Source organism: Eschrichtius robustus, chromosome 5, assembly GCF_028021215.1.
Source record: "Eschrichtius robustus isolate mEscRob2 chromosome 5, mEscRob2.pri, whole genome shotgun sequence".
NCBI lineage: Eukaryota > Metazoa > Chordata > Mammalia > Artiodactyla > Eschrichtiidae > Eschrichtius > Eschrichtius robustus.
This window is the reverse complement of record NC_090828.1, coordinates 4,383,344-4,407,036: the sequence shown is the minus strand read 5'-3', so window position 1 is coordinate 4,407,036 and position 23,693 is coordinate 4,383,344. Positions and strand designations below refer to the sequence as shown.

Sequence of the window (23,693 nt, the reverse complement as noted above, 5' to 3'; positions counted from 1 at the left end):
TCTTTTGTGATCACAGGCAAAATTTTTAAAGAAAGTATGAATCACAGAAGTGGCCTATACCATTGTCCACTCTCCCAGGACCCAACTGTGGACCCTGATGAGGACCTTTGTTCAGGGCCTCCCTATTGAACAAGGGGTACTAGAGGCAGTTCTGCCCACCCAGGGACAAGACAGGACCCACCCTTGTCCCTGGGAGCAAACTGGAGAGTCCACTGCTGACCCAGCAACAGCCTCACACCTGTTAGGATGGCTGTTATCAAAAAGACAAGAGATAACAAGTGTCAGCGAGGATGTGGAGAAAAGGGAACCTTCCTGTACTGTTGGTGGAAATGTAACTGGGTGCATCCACTATGGAAAACAGCATGCAGGTTCCTCGAAAAATTAAAAATAGAACTACCATATGATCCATAAGTTCCACTCCTGGGTGTTTATCTGAAGAAAAGGAAAACACTAATTTGAAAAGATACATGTACCCCCATGTTCACTGCAGTATTATTCACAATAGCCAAGATATGGAAACAACCTAAGTGTCTGTCGATGGATGAATGTATAAAGAAAATGTGATGCACACATACAATGAAGTATTATTCAGCTACGAAAGGAAGGAAATCCTGCCATTTGCGACAATGTGTATGAATTTGGTGGGCATTATGCTAAGAGAAATAAGTCACAGAGAGAAAGACAAATACTTTATGCTTTCACTTACATATGGAACGTAAAAATACCAAATATACAGAAATAGAGAGTAGCTTTGGTGGCTGCCAGGGGCTGAGTGGATGAGGGAAGTGGGTGAAGGTGGTCAAAGGACACAAACGTCCAGTTATAAAATGAATACATTCTGGGGGTATCATGTACAGCATGGTGACTGTAGTTAACAATACTGTATTTTATACTTGCAAGTTGCTAAGAGAGTTGACCTCAAATGCTCTCACTACAAGAAAAAATGGCAATTATGTGAGGTGGTGGATGTGTTAAGTAACCTTACTGTGGCAATCACTTTGAAATACACACATATATCAAATCATGATGTCGTACCCTTAAAGTTACACAATGTTATATGTCAAATATATCTCAATAAAGCTGGGTAGCAAAAAGAAATAGCCTATAGTTTTTGTTAGTGAGGTTCCTCTACCTGTATTTCTTCAAGAGAAACTTCTAGATTGCAGGAGTGTGGGGCTAAATCTAAGGGTGGCACTTCAGAGTTTTAACAGAAAAATTTCCACTGTAACATGGAGAAATATAACACAGCAACATCCAAGAATTGTACAACTCAAGCTCTGAACTCAGATGCTCATTTAAAACTTTATATCCCATAGAGAACAGACTTGTGGTTGCCAAGGGCTGGGGTGGGGAGGGATGGTCTGGGGATGAGCAGATGCAAACTATTATGTAGAGAATGGATAAACAGCAAGGTCCTACTGTACAGCACAGGGGACTATATCCAATATCCTGAGATAAATCATAATGGAAAAGAATATGAAAAAGAATATATATACGTATAACTGAATCACTTTGCTGAACAGCAGAAATTAACACAACATTGTAAATCAACTATACTTCAATAAAATAAATATTAAAAAACCTTATATCCCCACAGAAACTTGAAAGAAAATAGTCTATCATCTGTGTCTCCCCAGCATTCCCACCACTCCCATTCAAACACAATTAGGGACAAGATTCCTGATCTTCTGGCTCTGCTTTATGTCCTTATACTTACTTCCTCCCCAACCTAACTCTAACTTGTGTCACGTTGCCATCTTCTGCATTTTCCCACGAGCAACCTTAGTCACAATTTGAAAAAAGATGGGGTATAACTCGAGGGTGGTCATCTGACAAAGGGAAGGAAACTTCAAGGGCCTCTTCTGAAAGGACCATCTGTGTTCTGGTTATTAGTGGTGGTCACTGGAGCTTCTGCAAATGGCACACGCTTCTGCAAGCTCCCAGGTGTTAACTCTGTTCCCCTTCTATAATTACCACGTCTGCATGTAAATGTATTTTAAAAAATTCAGTGAGGACTTATATAGCAACATTCTTTCCAACAGTTATCGGTGATCTTTAAAAATATTTCAATAAAATGCCTGAGTTTCATACCTATTTATAACAAAATTTTAAAAAATATAACGAAGCTTGCTTAACAGTTTCCCCAGGGTAAGATAATCAGTCCTTCTGGAATTTAGGCCAGTCCTACCAAAGGTAGGACGTGGGAATTTTGAGTTTCAGAGCTCATCCCCGTCCCTGGTCTGCATCTCCAGCTGTGTCAAGACACCTTGCCCCCAAGTCCAAAAGCGCCCCATTCACACCTTCTGGATACACAGTGCAGCAGTCCCCACATCTGCTACTCTCTCGCCCAGTAACCTGGCTTGCTTTGCTCTGTATTCTTGAAGATAGATTTGCTTCATGAACATGGCTCTTAGGCGTCCTTGCCGTGCCCTCTCGGCGACCTGGATTAATTTAACAGCCTCTTCTAGGGGGATAGGCTTTACAGGGTATTTCTGCAAAAACATTTAAGATATATCAACGTTTAAACATGTTCATGACGTCAGCTGATTCCAGAAACATCACATGCTAACTTCTGACACCACCCTGCTGAGAGTCTCCAAACTGCTGATAGTATGATAGCCATTCGATATGAATCATTTTTTCCCGTGAATACGTATATTTTGATACTATGCCACATTCACACCACGGGCCCATACTTAAGGACCCCTCAAGCTCTCCTCTACCGTTTTGAACAAAATACTAATTAGCTCCACAAGGTTTTAGGTTGGCAGCAAATTATACGAGGAATGCCAATAAAATGGATTGAAATAAACTTGAAATTGCTGTCACTGTTTCATTAACTTAATAGTAGAAATGTACAAATTCAAAACATACCTACTATGAGAATTTGAAATGTGAAATATAGATGAAGTCAAATGCTGACTTTAAAATCAATTACAGGATGATCTAGTGAATATGACTAATATTAGAATCATTTTAGGAGTATTTAATTTTATCGTATATTAACGCATATATGTGGAATCTAGAAAAATGGTATAGATGAACTTATTGGCAAAGCAGAAGTAGAGACACAGACGTAGAGAACTGATGTATGGATACCAAGGGGGAAAAGGGGGGGTGGGTGGGAGGAATTGGGAGACTGGGATTGACATATATACACTACTGATACTATATATAAATGAGAACATACTGTATAGCACAGGGAACTCTACTTAATGCACTGTGGTGACCTAAATGGGAGGGAAATCCAAAAGGGAGGGGATAGATGTATATGCATGGCTGATTCATTTTGCTGTACAGTAGAGGCTAACACAACCTTGTAAAGCAACTATACTCCAACAAAAATTAATTAATAAAAAAAACCTTTATATGGGAAATGTGTGCCAGTACCTGAACACTTGCACTTTAAAACATCTGAATGTGATGGTTACTATTAAGACTGAGAAAATCAGGCTCATGCAATAGGATGTTGTCTTTGGAGATCTCAAGTGGGGTGTGTTTAGGCAAGGTCCGGCGAGGCGCGGTGATGTTTTCTGAGGAGAGGGACAAGAGCAAGGCTGCTGGGGGCGTCCTGGGTCCTGCATGAGCTCAGGCGTTGTTCCTGGAAGGAGTGAAAAGCTGTGGACCTGGCCTGGCTTCACCCAAGCCTCCTGAATGGATAGAGGCAGAAGGGAGAGGCCTTTTGAATTCGAAAAACACTCAATCATGGGCTGAGTCTTTTTCCAGGCCTCAGAGGACAGTGATGGCCACCCCATCAGGGTCCAGGGCAAGACACTGTGGGACCAGGTAGAGGTGCTCCAATTCATCCCCTGGACCAAAGTTTCCCGGGACGGTCATTTCTCTGTGCAACAGGGGGCGGTGCAGAGAATGGGGCAAGCAGGGGAGAAATGGGACATTTACTGAGGACCTACAGATGCCAGATGCTTTTCACATGTGTTCTCATCAAGTTCACAGAGCAACTGCCAAGACAGGTATTACTGTGACCACTTAAGAAGACCAAGGCTGAAAAAAGTAAAATAATTTACGCAAGTTCCCACCGTTAGTCAGGGGTGGAGCCCCCTGGGACCGAGACGGACCACCCTCTTTCCACGAAAGCACCCACTGCCCCTCAGCATGGGGACACCTAGAGCCTTATAGGAGGAAGCTCTTTCACACAACAATTACTCAGGGTTTGGTTTTCAGGGGGTCCTGCTGCTTCAAATTTGCAGTGAGCACTCCTTTTCAGTAATGCGTTTTGCACGTGAGGGTAAAATGAATATTATGCTGGCATTAAAGCAGCTGATGTATGTAAAAACCCTTAAGCCCAGAGCAGGTGCCTGGCAAACATTAATTATTATTGTCTATTTCCTTTAGATTCCATACTGTCATTCTAAAAATAATTTCAGCTTCTATGGGATGCTTGTGAGGGATTTTGTGTCATCTACTCAGTCCGACAAGGATTTTTTGAACATCAGTGAAATATTCAGCATGACCACTGTAGGAGTGGGCAGTAATTTTCCCTTATCAAAATTCTTCTTGGGGTATACATTGCATATATCTGCAAGAAATAAGCAGCTTAAGGTGAGAGAGGCGGTCCAGTGAGACACTGAAGGGCATGGGAAAGTCACACAGATGGCTGGGTGTTGCTCAGAAGCCCCGTGTTCTGCGGGGCATTAGGCACCCCTGAAACGGGGCCTGGAGCAGAGATGAACAGCTCGACCTAACGAGCAGAAAGGAGCCACCAGGGCTGGATGCGGAGTGAGGGAGGAGAGAAACCTTCCTGCTGCTGACCCCGCACAAACCGAGAGGGACAGTGGGGCGGAGAAACGGCAGAGAGGACATCTTTGGGTTTGACTGCAGGGTGTGCCAGGTAACCTCCCTTCTCTGTCTTCCCTGGGAGATCTTCCGCGGATTCTGCACTGCCTGTCGACGCTTTGGGCCAGGGCCTCTTTGGGGTGGATTCCTGGGGAGGGAGGGCTCCATTCTGGTGATAATGCGGTGACAGAAGGCACAGACCCAGGAGCCTGTGGTGAAGGAATGGCTGGACAACCCCCAGGCCAGATTCCCAGGAATCCACTTCAAGGAATGTAGAATGTAGAAGGGGGGCCGGTCGTTTGGAGAAGGGGCACAGGAAGGAGGGGCGGTCGGGAGTGAGGTGGGTCAAGAAAGGTTTCTGCAGGGATGTTGTGCCCCACTGGGCTCTGCAGAATTAGCATCACATTGACAGGGATACAGCGAGGAGAGCAAACCCTCTATGCAGCGCGACGCTGCCTGTGCAAAAGGACAGACAGCTCGGGCCGTAGTGTGGTGTGTGTGCTGATCCGGTGCATGTCCCTCGGCAGGCAGACAGGGCACACGCTTCTCCCTCCCCCCTGCCATCCTGGGTGCGCCTGGACTCTTCCTTCACACCATGGCCCAGGCTGGCAGTACCCCACGGGGCCCACCTGCCCGAAGACCACAGGTGTCGGTTTGCCCTGTGCGCCCAGGCTGCACGCACCGTCTCAGCATAGCTACTAACAGTGTCCCTGTCACTCTGAACTGTCCCCGCGTGAATGCTCAGCTGCCGCCTTAATGCTTGGGCCATGAAGACCAGCCAGAGGCGGGCGGCACTGCTTTGCAGGCAGTGAGGGGTTGATCAGGTTGATCTGGCAGTGCCCTGTGGAAAGGGCTGCCCACCATAAGGCTGAACGGAGGTGACCACAGAATCCACGAGAAGGCAGTGAGGGTCAGAGCGAAGACAGCTGCGGAAACAGGGAAGGATGCAGCCGCACACATACTGGGGATAAAGGAGGAATGGGGCCAGAGCACCCACTGGGTTCTGCCCTTGACTTTCCAGGGGAGCCTCTCAGGGTTTCCCCCGCCTTCCCCAGGGAGAGTCCATTCGAGGTGATCTAAGTGCCACTCAGCTTGAAGTTACAAGAGGTCAATCGGCATTTTCAGAGAGTGTCGTAATTTTTTAGCTCCTAGTTATCTCAGCACTTAATTATTTTATACGAACAACATTCTGCTTCTGACTGTAGGCTGGCTGACTTTGAGATGAACCAGTAAACTGAGTCAATAACCTACTCAATCTTAGAGATGCTGATTTAACCAACGAAGTACTATGTTTTGATCTTAAAAAAGAATGGTTATGACTGGTCAAAAACACACCCAAAGGTTATGCAACTTCTTAGTGACTGAATAACACGGGAGAAAAGGTGCCACGCTCCTCGCATTGAAAACAGTCTTCTTGTTTCTCGCACAATTAGGGGCAGCAGAAAAGGAGGTTTTACAGATTATGGAATAATGTTTGTTAAAATGATATACAAACCTTTTCAGTTACGCCTAATCCACTGTCGGCTAATAGTTGAGCAAGGATTTTCTCTCTTCCTTTTATTACTTCCAACTTCTCCTTCAGAAAATACTTCGGTATGGGGATTTCTAACTGTTGCTAGAGAAGAGAAAGAAGAAGCAAAAGAGCATTTTGGTCATGATTCCAGGACTCAAATCCATTTAAAATATACAGTTAGGACAAGGGCATCAGAGACTCGCTTTACTTCCCATCCTCACTTAAGAGGTGATGAAGCCAGTGGTGTGAAGACAGTTCCTTCCCGCTAAGGAGACATAAATGAAGTCAAAAGGAGAAAGTGTAACCATATCCCATTTTGATCATTACTGTAAAATTCCAGTAATTCGTATCAATTAGGCCTCAATTAACCAATGATAGCTTAACAAATTTTCTTTAAAGAAATATAATATTATCTGAGCTTACCTAAAACAATGCAAATTAGGATAGCATAGAATTGAGCTATAGAGATCTTTGAATTAAACCTAATAATTTATTATTAGCACCATTGACCATGTGTACGTGAACAGTCACAATTAAAAAAATAATTTGGTTTTATTTTGACCTAAATTACCCCATTACAAAAATCATTTACAAAATTAATTTGCTTTATTAGGAAACTTGTTTTTATACACTAATCTAAACTTCTGTTCATTTGTGTACAGATATTTCAAATTAGTGGAGGTCAAATGAATATTTACCATTCCAAGGTCAATAACCAAGATTGTAGAAGTGTTATTCAAGAATATGGGTGGGCCTTTGGCCCTAGTATCTAGAAACACCGTCCTACTCTATGAGAACACGCATGGCTGCCTTCTGGTAGACCAGTTGACTGGGGGGAAGCTAAGTTCTGGTCCTTGGGATCAGCTCTGCCTTTTCCCATTCTGGTGTGACTCCCCACATCTCCCCAATCCGGAGAATTCTGAATAGGCCTTCCCTTGAAAAAGCATTTTAGCATACAGGAATGCCTCTTTAGGACTTGGTGGAATAGCGTACCCAGGACTTCCAGGAAGTGGCAGCAGTTTTTGAAAACCAAAACTTTCCTAGGCTAATGGAGTGTTTGGGGTGAACTAAGACTGAGCTTCTAGGGTCCAGGGGGTGAGTGTGGACAGTCAGTGGAGAATGACGACACTTTTATCTAATGTGATTTTTGTTTATTAATAAGCATGTTCAAGTGTTGTGCTTTTCTAAATTTTAAGACGAAACTTTATTGACGTGGCTCTATCAGGTCCATGTAGGACCAATAAAGTTACAGTTAGAATTTTGAAGGTGAGGAAACAGAGCACTTGAGAATGCACGAGAGGGGAACGTAGGTATCCCTTGCTTCAGGCTTGCTGCTGCATCCCATCTGTGATATATTTTATGCCCATCACAGATGCCTTGGGGTTTCCATTCTCCATGGGGTGGAATCAAAGTAAATTTGTTGGAACAGAGAATCTCTCTCTCTCCTCTACGTGTTTCTCTATGTTATGGGGACCTAAAGAAACAGTCTTCTGGCTAGTTTAGCCAAAGGGGACATTGATGGAAGGATTTGGGACCTCTTGGAACAAGGGCAGGAACAAAGCTGGGTGTCTGCCAGCAACAGGGATGTGTCCAGGGGAGACGATGCCTTCAGGAATCTGCCATTTCTTTCTACTCCTCTTGGTGATCCTGCTTTGTTCTCCTCTCTCTCTATTTCTCTCGCTCTTTCTCTCTGAAGCTTCTTCCTTTGGAGCGTCGGGTGAACAAAGGCTCCAACTACTTACAAGTTTGGGAGACTACAGTTCAGAATTGGAGACAGAAAGTAGTCTCTCTCTGTCCCAGTTTCAGAATCTCTCAAGGAAGGACTGGCTAGTGCAGCCACCAAGGTCGGTCTCCGTCCCTGAGCCAATAAGCTATGGTCAGGGGTGGTCATGCTGTACGAGTATCTGTGTGCTGGCCCGACAGAACACACAGGAGCTGTGGGCTGTGTGGGTGATAGCCACAGAGGCCCAGCCACAGAGGATGCTGGTTGGTCAAGCTTTCACCCTGAAATGCAGAACTGGGCCACACAGGTATCCCCAGAGGCTGGTCCATGTGTGTCTCGCTGGCAAGGGCACTGATCCTGGAGCCCGTGCTGAGGCTGCGTGATGTGCCCCCTAACCACCTGGGGCTCAGCGTCATCGTACGGCTCCATCAACACCCTCCAGGGCTGGCAGAACACGTAGTTCATGGTCTCCTATCAGGAAGGCTGCCTGGATGATGTCACTCGGTCATCATCCTTCTCAACGGTCACGACCTTCAAGAAGATGAACCAGCCAGCACAGGGGTGCTGAGGCAGGATGAAGAGCAGGGAGAAAACTGAAGGAGCCCACCATATAGATTTCATAAACTGCGTATTCCTTAAATTTAGGAGTATTACTTAATATTCTTGGAATTTTAATAAATTGAATATTACCTTATTAACTAAATTTATTATTATGACTTAATGACTATTTATTTCATGTTTGTCCTGAGTTGTTCTTGATATTTTCACACTGGGGGGTGGGTAAAGTACTCCTGATCTAAGAAACCTAGTGCTTTAACCCATGCTCTTATACATGAATGCAAGAAACATGAACATTTTGAGACGATCTTCCACATCTTCACTCATTCCAGGTATTCTCTTTAGTCCATTCTGATTAAATGCAGTAATAATGCTAGGAAAGTTTATCCCAGAGAGGGACATCCTTTTATAGAAGCCTATTTTCCAAAGGAAGAAATATTAAACCCCGTGTAGAAAACTAAACACTGTCTCTTCCTAATTTTATTTTAGGGAAACAATCTTTTCAAAACGAAGACTGAACTCATATATGACTCCTGACACTGAAGGGGGTTGTCCACCAGCCCCTACAGACCCAGCCAGAAGAGATCCCGGGCATCAGGCAGTGGTCATAAGGGCAGCTGCAGGACAGAATGCTCACAGGAGGGCACCGTGGTTACAGGTGCCGGCAGGGAGTGCTCAGGGCATCAGAGAGAAAGGGAGGGGGCCCTTCTTTGGTGTCGGAGGCTCAGAGGCCCGTTGCCATACATCTCCTGAGTCACCACTGACCCAAAGCAAAGGAGGAGATGCATCCTCCTGGGAATTAGGAACCAGCAACCAACCGGCTGCTCATCGAGAAGATGATGGGAAACAAAGGCCAGAGAGAGATTTCCTTCGGAAACAGAAGTAGGGGCATGGCTATTGGAAACTGGGAGGATATTTGTGAAAGGTTCATCCTACTCCATTCCAACCTACCTGGGCAGACACCATGGTGACAGGTAAGACCACAACAACGGTGTCCAGCAGACCCCAGGACCGTGCAAAGGTCTGTCTGTGCCCAGAACTGAGCAAACCCAAATCCTCGTCCACGGCAGTGTAGTTTCATTGAAGGGCTATGCTTCGACTTTCAATACAACATGCAACTAATAAAGACGACTAGGAAGTCTGCAGAGCATTGGTTACAGGCCTATATATCTTATTTATAACGAGAAGAAACTAATATGAAAAGAACCCTGAGTACTTACAGGAATCAACTTTAGATCCTGTAAGATATCATCAAAATAATGAAACTCGGTTAATTCCAATTCAACCATCTCATTCTTCAGCTCCAGGATGCGACCCATCACCCCATCCAGGATTTTTCGGATCAGCATGCGTTTCTGTGGATGGACTGTCTGGTCATAGACGTTCTCCAGGTTTCTAAAGATCTGCACATATTTTATGTAGAAGGTGGCTAACATCTGGAAGATGAAAACTTGATTTCTTTGTGGTTTCATCATCTTCTGAGATTCTTTATCAAGCAGAGAATTGAGGGCCTCTTGGGTCTGATGCCACATCTTATTATACATTCTGAGGGACGACAGGGTCAACAATACAAGAAGAAAAAATTACTTTGCAAGGCATACATATTGGGCATCTGCTATAACAAAATGTAACACACCGTAAGTGTGAGCTAAGAACACTGCGTATAGTTGCAAGGCTCTTTAGACCACTTATGTCCTGTTTTGTTATGCATGTGAGTTTTGGATATGACCACGGCTATTATCATCAAATAAGCAGTTAAAAAAGCCTTTTGCCTAAATGGTATGAAGTGATTCCTCAGTATACTGGTAAAGCCAGTATTATTACACCCACTTAAAAGATGAGGAAGTTGATAACCAGAATAGTTACCTGATTTGTCCACATACACAGCTGGTGGAGTACGAATTGGAACAAATACTTTGGAAAATACCTTGTAAAGTTGAACATGGGCATAACTACGAATGAACAATTATACCCTGGAGAGACTCTTGTAAATCTGCATTAAGAATGATCACAGTGGCATTTCTTGATAAAAGTAAAAGACCTGGAGATATCCCAAATGTCCATCAATAAGAGAATGGATAAATAAATTGTAGTATAGTCACCAACAGACTAATACACAGCAGTGAGAAATGAAAGACTTACAGCTCTAAGCACCACCTACGAACCCCGGAACCATAACACTGAGTGTGGGAAGTAAGGTGCAGACTGTGGCTGGGGAGGCCGGCTCCCTGCTCTTGTTTGAGCCGCTCAGTGGAGGGTGCAGCCGGGAGCCCGGGGAGTGGGAGAGTGAGATGGGGATGTGTCCTCTCTCGCGGCCCCCCAGTGAGTCAACAAACGATCCTCCTCCTAGCAAAGCCTTAGGGTGGTGACAGCCCTGCCACCCCCAGGACACCACCCCATCCCTTGTTGGTTTCCCGGGATTCAGCTCACACCTTTGTCACCCGTCCCTTTATTAGCCACCCTGCTGAGTAGGCCCTCTTTTTCCTGCTGGGACTCTGACCAATGTACTCATGGCAGAGACTTTTATTTTCTTTCAAAATTTGGCTGATTTTTTGGTTCCTATTTTATATCCAAGACCCAGTTCTGAAAAGCTAAACGGAAGTTCATTGTGTCTGGGAAGGGGCTTCTTAACCAGTGGGCTTAACCGGGGGTGACGGGGTGGGTAGGATCCTGGCCATCTCCCTGGGATGAGGGCGAAACCCGCCAATGCCCGTCTCTGTCTGTAGGGTCTTCCCAGGATGCACTGGCGAGGGCGGCTCCAACCTCCAGCCTGAGAAGCAAGCGGGTCCAGGGGGCTGCGGGCTCTCACTGCCTTTCTGCTGTCAGCCCGGCCTCTCGTTCCCACGCCCACCTGCGTCCTGCATCCTGGGTCCAGGCTGCTGCACCGGCCTCTTCCACCAGGATGGGAGCAGCTTAGCACCTGCTCTCCGGGGTTGCCCCCTCTGCTGATCTCCGACCAGTCCCCCCAACCTCTGAAAGACCTTCCCAGGGCTCTGCTGGCCTGCAGGCCACGCTCTCTACCCCACCTCTCCCCTCTCATCCAAATCTGCTTTCCCTCTTCCTCCATTTTCCTGATGTCTCTTGTCAAATGCTCAAATGTTCTCTTGGCCCTCGTGTGTTTACAGCGTCTTAAATCCCTTACTGCCATTTCAGAGGCCATTCGGAGATAAATATGCTGGTCAATCCACCTTGTTCCACTGGGGATCCCTCACCTCCTCCCCGAGGTCATTCCCAGGCACCCCCTCTGGCCCTCGGCTCCACTATCTGCCCGTCCTCAAGCATGCACCCCACCTTCCCGTGGGGAAGAAAGTGTGATCATCTCGCGCTGAAACTGACCACCTGCCGCGTTCCATGCTGCGTGTCATCCTTGAAGCATCCCTGGGGAAGGCTCCCATCGCTCCACTGGGGTGGGAGGGAGATGATGTCCCTCAGAGGCGGGGTCAGCGTCTGAACCCGGGTCTACACGATTCTGAGCTGAAACCACGATTCAAACCACGCTGCCGCCTCCACCTCTCCCCAAAGTAAAAGAGCCCCTGCCACCGCCCTGAGACACACAACCATAATGTTTGCCACGATGACAGGTAAGAAATAGGATTTCTGTGTCCATTTTCCCAGTTGCTACCGAGACAGTATCTCTCCACGTGCAACTGGTCATCTGCAATTTCTCTTCCTTAAATTGTTCATCCATTTGTTTTACCTGTTTTTACATGGTTTTGTTTTTCTACTAAATTGTGGGGCTTCTTTACGTATTCTGAGTTTATGTGTTCCACAGCTTGCCTTCTGGCTGAAAAGCTGGTTTCCCACTATGACCCTGAATGGGCTGTGGCCCTTCCCTCTGTCTCTGACCCAGCTGGGAAGGGCGGTCCTGCCCCGGATTCCATGGGAGTCCAGCTCAAGTCCTCCTGGACGGTCTGGTACCAGGCCTTTCAGGAACTGAAATCCCAGAGTGCACTGCCCACCCCTGTGCCAGAACCGACTAGGCCTCCTGGTCTGGCCTGCTCACTGCCCTGGGTTTCCACTCTGCTCCTGGTGCAGAGATTTTTCAACTTGGATTAAAAAAAAAAAAAGTTTTTTATTTTCAATTTTAAATATTTTAGTTTTATTTTATAACTTAATATTATACTATTAAATATATACTAATATATATAAATATATATAATATATATAATATATATATATTAAATATATATAATAAAAATAAATATATATATATATAAAAATATAAACTAGTATACTGATATTAGTATATTATAAATATAAATTTAAAATATAAATAAAAATATTAAAAAATAAAAGTTTTAGATAAAAAATGAAAATAATACTTAAAAATATTTTTCTATTTTTTTTATAACTTGATTTTTGTTTTATTGATCAAAATTCCAAATTAAAAATAAAAATAATTAACATTTACTAACTAGATGTCATACACTACGTTATTTAAATATGGAAAGCCACTTAGCTATACTCTGAACATTTTTCAAAATTAAGTACCATGTTGTCACTTCATTTTTTGTGCTAGACTCTACTGAGCTACCTCTGCTCTCTAAATAAATCACCTTAAATTCAAAAGAAACATTGCCTTTGTTAATTCTGAGTACTTGGAATAAGTTAAGAACAAAGCAACATCCTTAATTTTAGAGAAAGATAAATATGGAAATCATAGTATTAACAAAACCTCAGTTCGTTGGACTTTTGTTTATTTCTAAACCTATTGACATGCTGGTGCTCATAAAACAAGAAAGGAACTTAAATCTGTTACTGTTTCTATACTAATTTCTATACTTTTAAAAAAATTATTTTATTCAAGTATAGCTGATATACAACGTTGTATTAATTTCTGCTGTTTCTATCATTTTTATGAGCTTAGAGCAGAGATGGGAGATTTTTATCTTCCTGGCCGAAAGTGAAAAGCTTCTCTTGATGTGAAAAGTCTTTAGGGTTTTGGTGATGATGACGGACATCATATCAGTCACTGTTCTAAGTACTTCACATATATTAACTCATGTAATTCTCAAAACCCTATGAGGTGGGTATTATTATCACTCCAGTTTACAGATGAGGAAACCAAGGCACAGAGAAGTTACTGCCCGAAGTTGTGTGATTTGAACGCAGGATTTGCACCCAGGCAGCCAGGCTCCAGAGTTCAGGCTCTGAACCTTTATTGCCTCCAGTTTGTCAGGACAAATCCCGGGGCAGAGGAGTGCTGGACACCACAAGGAAACAAAGATGTATAGCTAAAAACGAAACTCTTCCTCCCTCCCAGCACCCCACTGAGGTTGGATGCTAAATATTGGCCCTGGCACTGCATCCCTCGGGTTCAAGTACCAGATTTCTCCCAACTTGGCAATATTTTAAAAATACTGCTAGTGAAAGAGCACTCTGATAGACAACTTCATTATAACAGAGAAAAGGTACTATCAAAAGTTAGAATTCCACTTAGCCCAGGACATCTCACTCGTTGCATGATAAATGGGTACAAAGCAGCTGAGCAGGTTCTTAGTTTACCAAAGCCCAGACTTCCAGCATCTGAGAGGGGGCCGGGGACCCCAGGCGTTCACTGACCTGACGGGTGACGCAGGCCCCACGTGCCACCAGGCTCGACACCTGTTCCCATAAAACAGAAAATCCAATCGTTCTGCAGAGTAAATAGGGCTCAGGGCCTAGACCTGGCAGGACAACATTACAGAAGAAAATTACAGGCTAATTTTGTTTGGAACTCGGATCTGAAATTCCACTCAGCAAACAAAACACAGAGCCAGATCAAAAGCATTGTTCCTGCTGACCAAGGAGGAGGTGGGGGGGGGGTCACCCGGGAAATTCACAAGAGTTCAACATTAAGGAAAGCTGAATGAAATACCGCACAAGACAGTAAAAACTGTGGATTATTTTCACAGATGCCAAGAAGATGCTCAATAAATTTAATTTATGGCATATACCTGATTAAGAATACTGTCCAAAGAGGCTGATGATGACAACCTCTTCAAAATGCTGAAAACCAGAGACCATAAATATTTTCAATAGAGAAACACCAGAAAGCTAAAAAACACAAGTACAAAAAGGATGAAACAGATGGAAAAGGGATCAATACAAAAGATGAAAAAAACTGCTTGTAAATGACACCGCTGCAAAATCCAAGGAAATCAGTAACAAAATGTAAGAAGTCAATTAATACAAAGTTGCAAGACATAGATAAAAGGCCCAAAAACTAAATGCAGAGAAAAAATATGAAAAACAAAACCCCATTCACAGTGCTGATCAAGAACATTAAACATTCAAGAATAAATATGGCGAGAGCCACACAAGACGTAGCTGAAGAAAATTCTGGAATGCTAGCTGCAGAGGTCTGGAACAGGCAGAAGGCGGTCTCTGTTCCCGCCTGGAGAGACCAGATAAAAAGAAAGCAGATTCTTGAGACTGACAGGCAGATTTAATATTACCAAGAATTTGGTAATAATATACAGGAAACTCTGTAAATAAATCCAGTCATAATTTCTATATGCAGGGGTGGAGTTGATAATAAAAGATAAAGGGTATTTATCAGACTTCAAAGCATTTAACGCACCAGCAAGCATTAAGGTGTGTTATGCCACCCATGGAGGCTTTTTCCATAGGGTGCAGGGGGGTGACTTGAATCCCATAAAGACCCACACCAATCATTAGCAAGGGATCTTGGGTAAAGGAGGCTTCCACCAGGGGAAACAGAAGCCAAATTAATGGATGGGACACACCTAGAACTTAAGACTTTGCTTTGGGGCAGATCCAGCCTGCTGAAGCCTTGTTGCCCTAGTTCAGTGCACTCCCGGGCTTCTACCCAGGGTCAAAGAGGCAGGAATCCCTCCAGAGCCAGGGCAGAGCTGACTCCTGAACTGGAACTTTTGGCCAAAGACCATCCTGGTGGCTTGATCCTTCCAAGTCCTGACATTTGGGCTGCAGCCTCTTTCTTCCTCACCTGCTGTCTTTCGGGGGACCCTTGTTGGAGAGACCAGGCAAGGTTGTTGGTTGATGGGGAGATATTAAGTAGCTGTGTGAGCACGCAACCCTGCATTGCTACCCTTTCCCCTGCAGACTGGCTTCAGCTTTCCAGTTTCCCCGCTGCCTTGCTGCCCCTCCACGTGTGTCCACTGGTTACAACCCTGTCACTCCCTGGACCCCCAGCCAGTGCAGCCTCCGCGCCCCTCGAAGCCTCAGTCCAGCCTGAGCCCCACCTCGCCTCGAAGCCAAGGTCTCAGCATCCTTCCGCTGAGCCGGTGCCCATGAAGATGATCTGAGACACGGAATGTGGCAAGATGATGTTTTAAGAGAACCATTATGGAGATGTAACTCACATACATAAACTCACCCTCTTTAAGTGCACAGTTCAGTGGGGTTTTTTTTTTTTTTAGCATATTCACAGAGTTGTGCAACCTTCACCTTTCTCTGATTTCAGTACATTTTCATCACTCTAAAGAGAAACCCTACACCTGCTAGCCCGTCACTCCCTATTTGCCCTTATCCGCCTTCCGCCCAGCCCCTGGCAACCACTCATCTAATGTGTCTCTATTTATTTGCCTATTCTGGACATTTCACATAAGTGGGATCATATAACAGGTGGCCCTTTGCGACTGGATCCTTTCACTCAGTATAACTTTTCCAAAGCCCACTGTGCTGTGGTGTGTATCGCTATCTCATTTCTTTTTATTGCCTAATAATGTTCCACTGCATGTATATACCACACTTTGTTTATCCGCTCATCAGTGAATGGACACATGGGGTGTTTCTGCCTTTTGGCTCTTGTAAATGATGCTGCTATGAGCATTCCAATACGCGTTTTTGTGTGGACCTATGTTTTTATTTCTCTGGGGTATGGCAAGGTGGTTTTTAAAGCTGTAAGTGCTCCAAGCTTAAAATCAGAACCCGTCTCTTGAGGTAGTCAGTCTCAGGAGGGTCACTTAACCTTGTGCCTTCACTTCCTCAAGTGGCAAATCTGGATAATGACACCTACCCTGGACACCCCACAGGATTACTGAGGAATGGGATAACAGATGTGAAAGTGTTCTTGACATTTTAAATGTGCCTTGTAAAGAGAAGGTAGTGTTTTATCCATGAGACCACTTGGAATTTTTTTTAAGTACATGATTGGTTTCAGACTTCAGCACATGACCTAGACGTGTTACAGATATTGAAGTTAGGAGGACTGTGGGCGCAGAAGAGCGAATATGACAGTTGAAAAACACCAGATTGTTATTTCTGCAGCTTTGGCAGTTTTCCTGTAACTGGGGGATGGAGGGATGATGCACAGGTGGGTGGAGGGGGAAGAAAAGACTTAAATATTCAGACATAAACACGTACTTCGATACAAAAGCTTGCAAAATGGGAATTCTCCTCCAGTTATTTTATATATGATAAACCTTCAAATTCTTCCAATACTATCTAGGTGTTTGTACTGTTTCTGGAATATTCCTTGGCATTCTTGCTCTAAGGGAGCTCTGGCTCTCCCCCTAAGAACACAGCCTCTCCTGCAGCCCTCCCTCCGTCCCAGAGCCCTCTGACCGCAGCACGGAGCGGGGCCAGATCCTGGCTCCTCACTCCAGCTCCAGACCATTCTCCATCCCACCCCCGACACCCCCTAGTTTGGAACCTCATTTCATCAGAGGGTATCGCCCTCGGCCCCTCAGTGTCACCACCATCTACCATCTACATCATCTTTCCAGGCCCCACCAGGACATCGACCCACTGAACAGCATCTTTATCAGACAGCCTCTACCCTGCCTCATCTTCCCGCCATAAACCACCTGAGCTCCTTTCTCTGTCTGCTGGGGCCCGTGCCCCCACTAGCAAGGATGTCACCCCACTTCTCCTTCCTCCTCCCATGTCATCCCGCTTCCCTTATACTGGCCATTCCCTTCAGCAAACAAATAGGCTGTTGTTTCCTATCTTAAAAAAAAAATCTGTCTCTGGACCCCATTTCCCTTGCCACCAGCTACAGTGAAATGCCTTTAAAAAGCCAGTGCTGCGCCTCTTTCTCTCTCCTACATTCATTCTAGTTCATCTTTCCACTCCATCACCCCCCTGAAGGTCAAGGTCACCGCTGGACTCCACACTGCTAAATCCATGGTCAATTCTCAGCTCTCCTCTGGCTTGTCTTGCAGCATTTGACAGAGTCTGTAACTCCCTCCTCCAAGAAACTCTACTTTTTCTCCTGGCTTCCAAGGCACCACAATCTTGTTTCCTTCTCAATGATCACACCTTTGATTCCTTTGCTGGTCTCTCCTCCTCCATCTCTTGCCATTGCATGACCGAGTCTTAGTCCTTGGACCTGTTCTCTCCTCTGTCTACACTCGTCCCATGTCTCATAAAGACCGTCTATGCCAACAGCTGTTGAATTTATATTTCATACACAGCCCTCTCATCTGAATTCAAGTCAGTTGTCTACTTATATCCACTTGATGTCCAATAGGCACTTCAAACTCAACACGTCCAAAACTGAACTCCTGATCTCCCCCACCCGCAAAACCTGGCAAGCCCTTAGCCTCGCTGCTCTTATTTCCTGGCCTGGAAAACAGGGTTACTGAGAGCTGGAATGCAGGTTGGAGCTTCAGTGCCTCGTTGACACCGTGTCCTTGCTGTATATGAACTATTTAGCTCATCTGTAAAACGGAAATAATATTAACGGCTCTTACGTTACAGGGGAGTCATGAGTTACTATATTCAAGCACTCAGAACAGTGCCTGCAGAGTCAGCACTAGAATAGACGTTTGAGATGACCATTATGAAATAACTGCTGGGCTGGTGCTGTGTAAATAGCACAGTGCTGGGTGAATACTCCTTGGTGCCACTGCCACCTGACTGGCGTTTCTTGGTGAAAAGCAAGGTGGTACAATAAAGCTTCCTCAAGATCTTTCTTAACTTAAATATCGGGACCTGGGTGTTTTCACAAAGCACTGTATGTTACTGGGTTAGATTAACAAAAAAGCAGGCAAGGAACTGAACATAGACCCTGCTTCCTCAAAAATACATCCACAAGGGCTTAGCGGGCACAAGCACTGGGTCTGGAGGAGCTCATCTCTATGTGGGGCAGGGACAGCACCGGGAGAGTTGGCAGGTCTAAGTGTACGGCATTCCCTGTCCACAGAAGCTGATGCTCTCTGCTGACGTGTATCTTTACTTGCTAAAACTGCAAAAAGAAGAGGTGGGGTAGAAAAGAAACGGAAAAGAAGCAGAGCAGGCTATCTTTCTGTCTGGAGGAGCCCACCCCATGGCTATGGCCCGGCAGCCCATCACTTACGCGTTCGACATGCTGGCTACTTTCCCTCTTCCCCTCGCCCGCTGGGAAGCTGTTCTGTTGTCCTCTGAAGGGCGGCTGGCTGCAGGGGTCGGGACACCGCCAGAGGGCGTTGGGGTGAGTTCCTTCTGAAGGGAGGGAAGGGAAAGGCGATAGGCAGGGATGCGCGCAGCCGCCGAGAGGGGGATTCGAGCCGTCTCGCCTAGACCCCCAGGCTCCGGAACCTTCCTGTGGCCCCGCAGCGAGAAGGCGCGAGGCGGAGCCTAGCTACGGACGCTACGCCTGAGCGGTGCGGGTCCGCTCGGCCGGCGCGCTCCCGCCCCCTTCGCGCTAGGCGCCTGCGCCGCCTCCTGCTGTTTCCCTGGCAACCGCGTCGAACGCCGAAGGCCGGGGTTCCTCGCAGGAACCACGCTTAGTACCCGCCTCCCGGGGGACCCGCCCAGCGTTCCCCGGGATCGGCCCCAGGTCCTGTCCACCCGCTCGTTGTCCTCCACGCCGTTGTTCCGCTTTCCCGTTTGCCCATTTTCATCCACCTTCAGATATGTAGCCTTGGGCGAGGTCCTTAATGATGGTAGCCCCAGTCTTCCCGTCTGTAAAGTGGGGTAACAGTCATTTCGTTCCTTCGAAACCTTACTGGGTTATCTACTCTGGGCTAGCGCAGACTTAGGTTCTGGGGGTGCAGGGCAGATGCAGATGCCCTTCTGGGGCTAAATGAAAATGAAATACGGCGACAGTGCGTTGTAAATGTAAGATGCCGTGTGGGTGTTAGTTATTAGCAAGTCACTGTGTTTGTGTGCATTGTTCTTCTTTCATCATCTTTGGTAACTGTTGCAAATTTTATAATTTTATAATCTGCAATTTCTAGTGGAACATTTTTCAGAACTAATGCATTTGAAAAAGTATATAGAGGGCAAACACGTAAAAAGGACAGAATAAATCTGGATCACACAACCCTTCTCCCACAATTACTAATGAAATGAACAAAAGAATAGAAAAAAAAAAGGAAGAGAAAAGGAGAGCCAAACAAAAAATTAAGTACAACTTCATGCCATAAACTTCAAAAGCTACTCAATGAAATAGAAACCTGCAGTGGAGAATGGTGTCTAATCTCATCCCCACTCCCCCCAAAAATCCCTACTAGGGAGAGAAAGTACCAAGTAGGCAAAGTACCAAGAATTCTCACTAATACTTTTCAATACAAGGAAGACAGGAATCTGAGAATTGAGATGAAAGGTGAGTAGGGTAAGTGAGCCACCTGGGGAAATCCAGGTGAGACAAAACTATCACTAGTCGAAACAATCACTACCACCCACAGGGCCCTTCCGGAACTAGAAAAAATCACTAGGGCTTGCCACTTTTTAGGACTTTACACTGAACTGAGGCAAAGATTCAAAGTCAAAGGACATTTTGTCACAGGAATAGGATATACTCCCAAGAAGGGTGAGGGATGGTGGTAAAAGAGTTTACCAAGATCTCGGAAGAGAAAGCAGAGCCCAGACCTTGCAAAGATTCAGTGGATCAGCCCTTATCCTTACCGTGTATCCAGGCTATAGAAAGGTGGATAAAAATAAAATTTTCCAGCTCTCAAACTCAGATACAGTGAGAAAGCAGTCAAGGAGAATTTGCTCACATTATATTTGAGGAACTGGAAGATATACAAAGAGCAATCCATATTAAATATGAATAAGAAGCCGCATATCCACTATCCAAATCCAAGACTTCAATAAAAGGGGAAGGAAAAAAAGGATTACAGCATGGGTGAGAACAGGTGAAGAACCTAGCCTGGAGAAAAGGTAACCAAACAGAAGAAAATTCTTTACAAGTGTTTTATACTATAGAATAAGTTAATAAGAATAGAAGTTTAATAGAATAAGTGCTGGGAGAGAATATAAAACAACATAATTAGAAGGAAAAGAAGATTGCATAGCTAACGAAACAAATGAAAATCAGAAATAGTCCAATATAGGAACTAAATTAGAAAAACCAAGGAATGGACTGGGCATAATTCATCTGAATTACTGACTTAGAGGAAAAGCTTAAATCAACTGCAGTGAAGGTAAAAGGAAAAGACAGATGTTTAAGCAATTAGAAAGGTTTAGTTGATATTCCTGGAAAAGAAAGCTCCAATTAAGTTTTTCAAAGATCTAAAGAAACATTTCTGAAATAAAAGAGTGAAACTTACAGATCAAAAGTTCTCATTGTGTTCCAGGAAAAACTGACATAGAACAACCAACACCTAAGATATCCTGGATATGTTATTGAACTTCAGGGAGAAGTGGTACAGAGAATTTGGTTGGCCTCGAATTTCTCCGCAGTAGCTTTCAATGTCAGATGAAAAGCTAGAGGTATTTAAAAAGTTCTTGGGGGAAAATGTGAATCAGGATATTTCTACTCATTGCAGTTAATATTCCAGAATATGAAAGCTCTCAGGAAATACAGCACTCACGTAAATTGGCACGTTTTCAAGTGCAAGTAATAGAAAACCCAGTGTCCAATGGCTTAAACAGTAAGAGGATTTATAATCTCCCTTAACAAGAATAGAGGAGAGGCTATTTTGGAGCCAATTATTTCAGTGGCTCAGTGACATCATCAATCTTTGATGGTCTTTCTATCTTTTGGAGCTGTCATCCCTGGGATGTCAGATGGCTTCCCTCTACAGTGGCTCTAGATGTTACAGCCTCACTCTGTAACATCTCAAGCTAGAAAAAGGACCAGCTGAGAAATGTGACCGCCATTATTGTCGTAATCAGCATTTACCTGCATTAAGAGAGAGAGAGGTAGATAAAAGAACCACATCAGGCAGTATGGGCTGTCGTGTAGGCAACGTTCCATATGAGCCAAATCCCATGAGCTCTTCTGGAAAATAAAACACTTGATGATGAAATCCAGTGATCGAAAGATACAAGTCATGTGAAAAGGAAGAGCAGGTACTCAGTATAAGACAGTGAAACAAGGTCTCCCAACTCTGCATACCAGGAGAACAAACGTAGTTGTTCTCTGATTATATCCCATGAGCTCTGCCAGTTGCTACACTTATTGACCACTTTTTCTATGCCAGGGACAGTTTAGGACCTGATATATATTCATTCATTAAATCTTCCCACTAACTTTATGAGTTGAGTAATATTTTCATGCTCATTTTACACACGTGGAAACTGAGACTCAGAGAGGTTAAGTAACTGTGTATCCAAGGCCATCCTCCAATTGATGGTGGAGTTGGTATTCGGACCACCTGCTAGTCTCCCTTTAAAGACCACACCCCTAATCATTATCTTTGTGTTGGTAGCAACACCTACCTTAACTGATATTTGTTTAAAAATTTGGTTTCCTGTGAGACAAATGTTACTAAGAAGAGTATTCCCCAAACTACTTTTCCTTTACGAAAAAAACGTTGCTACCTAATTATGTAGATAGAGTAGAAAAGGTGACTTTGTCCTCAGTATTTAATAATTTATGCAGCTTACAATCAGACTGCCAGGTCTCTGGGCAAATTCATCTTCTCGGTCCTCTGGATATATGTGAAGTCATTTGGGCAAATATTAAATGATGCCTGTTATATGCAAAGCACAATGGTTCCCACCGTGCAAGAGGAAAAGGTGAGTCTGGCATGAACGGATCTTGCCTTCCAGGAGTAGAGGAGGTAAGCATCCGGGAGAATGATGATCTCAGGCTTCATTATCCCATTCCTGGAGGAATGACAGGCCTGGAAGAGCCATCAGAGGTTGTCTGATTTACTTCTGTCTCAGATGCTTCAAGGCCCCAGGACATTCCTGTTTCTTGAGCATCCCTTCTTGCCCACACTCTGGCAGTGGGAGGGACCACCTGGCCCCTTTACGAAGTCCATCTGGTTTTGGACAGCTCTCACTATTAGTCTCGGCTTTTCCATCAAAGCTCCAGGGCAAAACAGAACACCCCTCTTCTACAGGAGCAGACTTTTACACATTTAAACCCATGTATCCCCTCCCCGCCAGTCTTCTTAATTACAGAGTAAGCACGACCACGTTCTTCAACACCAGATTTCAAGTTCCCCTGCCGTCAGTCCCTCTGTATCTCTGTTCACTGGTGTCCTTTAGACATAGACCGATGAAACAGAACCTTCCACGTGGGGGCTGGTAGGCACTCCATCAGGGGCCATACCTTGGCTCCCACCCCTTCCATCTATTGTTGGGCGGCCACAGTCAACCACAGTCAACCTGCTGAGCCCTCTGTAATCCCGTGTGCTCACCTTTCCATCCAATTCCATGTCATCCCTCAAATCTGGTCCAGGCCATCGATGAGAACATTCTCTATGAGAAAGCTGAGCAGACTGACAGAACAGCACTAGAAATGTGTCCAAGGTAGCATCAGTCGACAAGTTATCAACCTCCCCAGCCACCCTGTCTCCTCTTTGTCCTCAACAAGTCCATGAGATAAGGATGCTGTCACGTTTGTCGCTAGTATACAGCCCTCTTACATCTGCAGCGTTGTCCTTTTCTACTAGGCTAGTCACTATGGAAACTGAAACTTAGGGTCATCTGGTGTGCCTTGTTTTAGAGAACCCACTTGTCTCTTCTTCCTTTTCTAAGAATCCACAAATCGTTTTAATGATCTGTTCAGGATCCACATGAAGTTCACTAGACCAGAACCTGACCTTCTTTTCTTTTCTGAGTCACCAGTCACTGAGAACCTCTCCACCGGACCCTGCTTTCCCGTGAAGCGTGGTAATTCAGCCAGTCCCAGGGACCTGGGTCCTCACTCACACCTGAGTCTCCGGAAAGGCCTGCACCAGAGTTAAAACACCCCAGAGCTGCTCATCTGTCCAAACCTCAGCGCAGGGCAACTCCAGCTGCCACCAGGAGCAGGGC

General features: G+C 45.0%; 1 protein-coding gene across 1 annotated transcript in view; it reads right to left on the bottom strand.

Moving 5' to 3' along the window:
- The window catches only part of IQCA1 (IQ motif containing with AAA domain 1), a 166,351-nt gene extending 147,215 nt beyond the window's left edge, over positions 1-19,136 (bottom strand). Inside the window, exons 1-4 of the mRNA XM_068543717.1 lie at positions 18,853-19,136; positions 9,809-10,133; positions 6,290-6,409; positions 2,301-2,492 (exon numbers count right to left, since the gene is read on the bottom strand). Of these exons, the coding sequence (XP_068399818.1) occupies positions 2,301-2,492; positions 6,290-6,409; positions 9,809-10,133; positions 18,853-18,863 (648 nt within the window). The 5' untranslated portion in view covers positions 18,864-19,136. The remainder of the gene's footprint in view (positions 1-2,300; positions 2,493-6,289; positions 6,410-9,808; positions 10,134-18,852) is intronic.
- Between the last annotated feature and the right edge of the window lie 4,557 nt (positions 19,137-23,693).